Source organism: Coregonus clupeaformis, unplaced genomic scaffold, assembly GCF_020615455.1.
Source record: "Coregonus clupeaformis isolate EN_2021a unplaced genomic scaffold, ASM2061545v1 scaf0281, whole genome shotgun sequence".
Classification (NCBI taxonomy): domain Eukaryota; kingdom Metazoa; phylum Chordata; class Actinopteri; order Salmoniformes; family Salmonidae; genus Coregonus; species Coregonus clupeaformis.
Window position 1 is genome coordinate 16085 of NW_025533736.1, and position 7088 is coordinate 23172.

General features: G+C 40.9%; 1 protein-coding gene across 1 annotated transcript; it reads right to left on the reverse strand.

The window, feature by feature from the left end:
* Window positions 1-972: 972 nt before the first annotated feature.
* On the reverse strand, window positions 973-6604 carry LOC121560541 (transmembrane protein 106B). Its single transcript, XM_041873480.1, has 8 exons — window positions 6483-6604; window positions 5465-5681; window positions 5132-5195; window positions 4836-4995; window positions 3321-3461; window positions 2847-2896; window positions 2695-2748; window positions 973-2548 (listed from the first exon to the last, which is right to left on the reverse strand). The coding sequence occupies exons 2-8, from the start codon at window positions 5667-5669 to the stop codon at window positions 2428-2430; spliced, it is 795 nt and encodes a 264-aa protein (XP_041729414.1). The 5' UTR covers window positions 5670-5681; window positions 6483-6604; the 3' UTR covers window positions 973-2427.
* Between the last annotated feature and the right edge of the window lie 484 nt (window positions 6605-7088).

Sequence of the window (7088 nt, forward strand, 5' to 3'; positions counted from 1 at the left end):
TTACAATCAATTCTAGATACTTTGGGATGATTTGGACATGGAAAATGCTAATATTGGTCCCATGACTTGAATGGGATTTGTACCACAAATGCTAAAACGTTACCATGTGAAAACAGTGCCAGGGAAACTAAACCAAATTATGGATTGCTGTCATACCTTGTCCATAGACTGCTTACAGGGTAAGGAAACCAATGTGTCATTTTGTAATTTGGGTGAACTATCGCTTTAAGATGCTTTTGGGAAACTGGGCTTTGGTCAATTAGGAACTGCTCCAAGCCCCTGACCTGAAACCTGGAGGGGAAGTCAACTGCCGTTTTAACGACAGCAACAGATGTGAGGTAAGCATACCATTACACACTGGAGACCTCAAGCACCAGTGAGCATCTGGAAGCAAACAAAGTAACACACTGACACACATCCAGAACAGTCTACAAATAAATTCAAAGGTCATACAGGACTAGCAGATGCATTACAATACATATGCATTACAATACAGCATACAAACCTGTTTAGGATCTTGTAGAACAGAGTAGCACATTGACACAATACGTTATGACAGAAAACACATGCTGTATGTTGTCCATTTAGAATAAAAGTAACACATTTGTTCACTAGAGCACCCTGTCAAACATACCTAAGCCTGTCTATTCTGTGCGACTTTAAATGTAAGGTCATGCTATTTTTAAGATGCTAAATATTTGACTTGGTGTGTTTTACACATGAATGGCATACATATTGTTGTTAATTATTTGAACGTAATAGTGAGTAATGTAAGGTAAGATTTGTATGCAAACCTGTGCATATGGTCATTATAGAAACTATATTGTCATCCTACACTTACTCATTTCTAAGTTAATGTCATTAAATTAGGCGCCACCCTGTGATAGTGACCAGTATTGCACATTTCTCTATCCTTTGAATTCTCCCCCAACTACAAACTACTAACTATCAATAAATGCATCAAACAAAAACTTCCAAATTCAACCACACTTTTATTCCCAGTTTCATGCAAGGAAAAAACATTGTTCCATGTACTGTATGATTGGCAGTGGCTTACATGGACAGTATCCACATGTACACAGTAAACACACCTCAGTGAGGATTCAGAACTGACTTTAAGCTGATTAAAGTTTTCTTCTTGGTTGATTTGGGACATAATATGGCACTTTGAAATATCCAACAGTATATTGGTGTGATTGTTCCTCCACAGAGCAGTTCCTCCATAGAGTATATCAGATCAAACTTTAAACAATGTACGCATCTGATATTTTATCTTGGGCATTTTTATTGTCCTCAGTTCAGTCTTCTGTACATGCACAATAGACTTGAAAAGCTATAACAAATGTTTAAGGAATATAACAAATGGATACTTACTGTATCCTGACATTTAATCATCTCAGAAAGAAACCCAAACTCGAAAAGAACAACTTACTTGCAAGTTTCAGTGATCAACAATGACGAATTGAAAGGGGCAAAGGGCAGCAAATAAAAAATTAAGACATAAAATGACCTCTTAAAATCGATTTCCAAAGATAAAATAAAAACCTAGTTTTACAACACCATTGAGGGTTTTTATGTAATATCATATTTCGAAATAGGTAGTCGTCTACTACCACGCAACATTCCCTTTAAAACAAACAATTCAGAGGTTTACAATTAAAGAGTAATTCACATCCTAAACAACACATCTAATAATTATAGGTACTGTATTTGAATGATATAAAAATACGAGATTCCTCCCATTAGATACCTAAATGTTGCAATCGTATTACCGTTAAAATAAACTACCAGGTCCAGTAGTCATCTTTAATTACGCTGACTTCACCCCTACATGATATGTCACCTCAGAATTAGATCTAAATCTAACTATCATTAGAATTAAAATGTAAGAGTAACAACACACATCAGGAAGTACTATTATGTATAAAACAATACATCCTTGAAGAAAACAAAATGGCTGGTAAAAAAATAATGGGGGAAAAGGCCATCCAAAAGTGGTTTGGGGTGATTAGTGGTGGTGATAATCAAAACGATGATTCTGTCAGACTACTTTATTTTCTATTGCATGTCCCATACCTAGTGGTCTGGGAAGGTTAGTGGTACAGGTTACATTACATCAACAACTCAGCCGTATAAATACTTTCTTATGATTGCGTTTCCCATACAAAGCTAAAGTGCATCTTCATCTCAAATGCCTGTACACATTGGATTGGATCATTCTATTAGGAAGAATTTGCACAAGAGATTTTCTACCTGCAACATCATCAAACTCTCATGAAACTGTACATTGGCACCTTGTAAACGTCACTTTCTCTGAGACATGGTTCCTCCTATTCTACAGTAGACGTGTGCCCAAAGGAACTTCGTTAAACCCTTTAGTCTACCTTTAGATAGATGGGCTTCCATTATGGCTGTGTTTTTACTGCCTTACTGATACACCTTCACATGTCCATGCAGTGAGGTGGTGTTGCCCCCACAGTCCACATACTGGTAAATCTCCTGGGAGACCTGTTCTGAGTGCCCAAAGTAGGACGTGGTCACAGTCACTCTGAAAACCAGCCAATAGACAGGTCAGTTTCCCCAAAATGGCTGCCCACATGGGCATGTGAGGTTTGACAAAAGAAATAGAGTAGTTATAGTAACATGTGTAAACTCAATGTATTAGTAGATATTTTTTTTTAAAGGTATACTTACTGCATCATGACCACAATGTTGTGAACCTTTATGGACTGCAGGGTGCAATAGTCGCTGCAACACAAAACTTTTATTAAAGAAATGTCACGATTTGTCCTGTCAAACACACAATAAAATGTAATTACTTGTGAAATACTTAAAATAATACTTACAACATATAACTCATCTCATCAGCAATGACTGTGGGAACCGTGTAGTCAATCTGAAATGAACAATATGTTGTAATGCAGCCGTTATCTCTCTCCCATATTGACGCAGGGCGGTTGAGTCCTGACTAACTAAGTAAAGAGTAACTTTTGAGGCCAACAGTCCAAAAATACCATCCTTATTCCATCCTTGCTGCTACTGATGCCCTCAGAACAGGGACATGTGTTCTAGTGGGTTCAACAACAAGGTTCAATATCAATGTTGCCTGATTTTGTTGCTAGATTTTGCAGGAAAGTGGGTGGAACAATGAGCTGCTGTGTTGAGTTAGAGAAAATAACTTAAGGACATCTGGATCAAAAGTTGAAAGTACAACTTTGATGCACTTGTCAAGCTATGCTCACTTCATTCACTGTAATATGTTAATAACAAGCAGTTATACCAAGGCATGTTATTCTAAAATACACATGGTAAAGACCCACCTGCTGCTTATCCAGTGGTATGATGGTCGTCACATTGCTAATACGGGCCTTCCCAATCACCGTCTTAGAGAACTGCACTTGGGCTGTGATGTTGGTCAGGGATACAGCGTAGTAGTTGTTATTGGTGATGTTCAGAGTGTTCTAGAAGAAAATACATACGGCACAACAGTTGTTGGAAAGAGAGTCATTACGTTGGACCCACTTCAATTTGCATACCGCCCCAACAGATCCACAGATGACGCAATCTCTATTGCACTCCACACTGCCCTCTCCCACATGGACAAGAAGAACACCTATGCGAGAATGCTGTTAATTGACTACAGCTCAGCGTTCAACACCATAGTACCTTCCAAGCTTATCACTAAGCTCAGCTGGTGGTGAGGGTAGGCAACAACACATCCACCACGCTGACCCTCAACATGGGGCCCCTCAGGGGCGCGTGCTTATTCCCCTCCTGTACACCCTGTTCACCCACGACTGCATGACCGCACACGACTCCAACACCATCATTAAGTTTGCTGACGATACAACGGTTGTAGGCCTGAACACCGACGATGAGACAGCCTATAGGGAGGAGGTCAGTGACCTGGCAGTGTGGTGCCAGGACAACAACCTCTCCCTCAACGTCAGCAAGACAAAGGAGCTGATCGTGGACTAAAGGAAATGGAGGGCCGAGCACGCCCCGATCCACATTGACGGGGCTGTAGTGGAGCGGGTCGAGAGCTTCAAGTTCCTCGGTGTCCACATCACTAAGGAATTAACATGGTCCACACACACCAACAGTTGTGAAGAAGGCACAACAATGCCTCTTCCCCCTCAGGAGGCTGAAAAGATTTGGCATGGGCCCTCAGATCCTCAAAAAGTTCTACAGCTGTGCCATTGAGAGCATCTTGACTGGCTGAATCACCGCTTGCTATGGCAACTGCTTGGCATCCAACCGCAAGGCGCTACAGAGGGTAGTGCGTACGGCCAAGTACATCACTGGGGCCGAGCTCCCTGCCATCCAGGACCTCCATACCAGGCGGTGTCAGAGAAGGCCCTACAAATTGTAAAAGACTCCAGCCACCCAAGCCATAGACAGTTCTCTCTGCTACGCACGGCAAGCGGTACCGATGCCTCGAACCAACAGGACCCTGAACAGCTTCTACCCCCAAGCCTTAAGACTGCTAAATTGTTAACCAAATGTTTACCAGGACTATCTGCATTGCCCCTTTTTGCACTCTTTTGACTCATCACACATGCTGCTGCTACTGTTTATTATCTATCCTGTTGCCTCGTCACTTACCCCTACCTATATGTGCATATTATCAATTACCTCGTACCACTGCACATCGACTTGGTGCTGGTACCCCGTGTATATAGCCAAGTTATCATTACTCATGGTGTGTTTATTCCTCGTGTTATTGTCTGTCTATTGTTTTTCTATTTTTCTCTCTGCATTTTTGGGAATGAATCCATGTCAACCCTTAGATGGAAACACAAGAAGGTCAACTAACACCAGAGAGAGGATCTTACCGTGATATTGAGATAGACAATCCGTTTGTCCTGGTCATAGGAGACGAAGGAAGACTTCACCCCCACATAGGAGACGTCGATAGAACGAGGGAACAGGAAAAACACGGCCAGGCCAGACAGCAGAAGGCAAAGAGACACGGACACAGTGACATACAGCTTTCTGCAAGAACAAGGGAGGAAGCGCCATTAAAAGAAAGAGAGAAGTTGGACATAGACCACAGTCAACCACAGTTGAATCATTCAATTGCATATCTTTCAATAAAGAGACGTCTGGCTGAGTGAGATGAGAGACTTACGTTCTCCTTGGTTGGAGCCTCTGGTCACTGTATGGAATCAGAGCCACAAGCTGGTTCTCTTGACCTGCATTAGAGATGTGATGACAAAGCCATTTACAGAGGAAACTGATTTTGGTTCAACTTTCCATTTTCAGTGAATGTTGGAAGTCACAGTGTTTCTAGGTGGCCTAGTTTCCAGTTTTGCATATCAAGTCAAAATGCAAATTAGGCAAAATTATTAGCAGCTCATAAGAGGGAGTTTTACTACAGATGTAGGTGTGTATTGTGTCAGTGAGTGAGAATTAATGTTTATTACTGTGTAGGAATGTATTTGTTTTGTGTTTATCCCCTTACCCCGTGGTATTCTGCCAGTGCCCTGGCATGTGGGGCATGTGACACTGTCTCTGCCAGTAAATTCCACATAGGGGAACTGAGACACATCTCCATTCTTTCCATCCTCTTCACTCTTTGTATCTATGTACTCTGGACCAGTCGTCAGGTCACTCTGACTGTCATAGTCTTCTTTCCCCTTCCACAAGTGAGAGTGTGACTTCCCCATCACTAGAGCTTTCTGTGAATAAAACATGTAAGATCTAATAAGTAGGTGTGGTTGGTAGTGTAAATTCACGCCACATATTCATTTGATATTTACATGGTAGTTATGGTCAGTTTACACAAATTGTTTTATCCTACTTCTGTACTATAACTACGTACCTGCCTATGTCATTACCATGTAAATACAGGTTTTAATGCCAATTTAGGTTGTACACAGGCTACCATTCTCCTATTAAATTTTTGCATATATTATTTTTGCTTTGTTTAGACCCGTTTACACCAACTCCCCAAAAGCTCTTATCGAGTGTGCACCATTTATGTAATTCATGCTTGCTTGAAACAATTATTGTCAAACAAAAGACACTTGTTCTGACCAAAGTTTCGTCTGGACCAAAAGTATGTAGCCTAGTCTGCAAAACACATCGCACGGTGTCTTCTGCTCGTGCTATACATTGTGCGCCTATGGCCGGGATACTGTGCTGATGTTGAGACGACCATTATGCTACACCGTACACCATGTTCCTTCCAGAGAAAGTCGTTCGCCCGCCTGCCATTTTAATCCAAAACTCACGAATACATTGTTGCGTATATTGCTTCGATATTCTGTTGTATTTTTATTTGGTGTCAAGTTATTGATGTGAATCATTGGGTAGGATACTTGCAGAGTATAGGCCATTGTTAGCTTGGATAAAATGTTTCCATATTGCAAAATGTTGCCCGGCTCCTTAGACAACATCAAAACACCACTGTGCGGTATTACACACGCACGATAGATTTATCAAAATGGCAACATTCGATATTGGAATCATCTGCTTACCTTTGCGTATATTCACGCAGAATTGCTTTACATATGCTTGGTCAAGAACAGCCGCTGTTTATGTCAATATAGTACTGACATAAGTACACGCACTAGTATTATGCCAGCAGCTCAGACGATGACGTCACTTTCATATTGTAAAAACGAAACCTTCAAAATAAAAGTCCGCATTTCAAAACATTTCAATTTTGATAACTCATTCAAATGATATTGCATTTTAATCAATGGCCACTTTTATTGTGCCAACCAGAAAATGCAATAAGCAATTTATGTAAACAAATACAAAAATATTTGACCTGTAATGAAAAAAGACAATGTTGACACACCTATGTTGAGAATATCGTTTTGGAGGGGGACTGTGCCATACATAGCCAGCAGCACTTCGTTCTCCACCCCCTCTGTAGCCCCCAATGCAATGCACTGTAATTGGCTTGTAAAGAGGAAACTGCCTTGTTTGCTTCCAGTGTGAAATAAAATGAAAACAAAGACAGACACAATGTAAACAATGATGGACTGGCATACCTGTTAACGACCTAGATTAACCTAATGGTGATGGTAATGGCTGCAACCTTACATATTTAAATCAGCCCAAGGCCAGCCTTGACA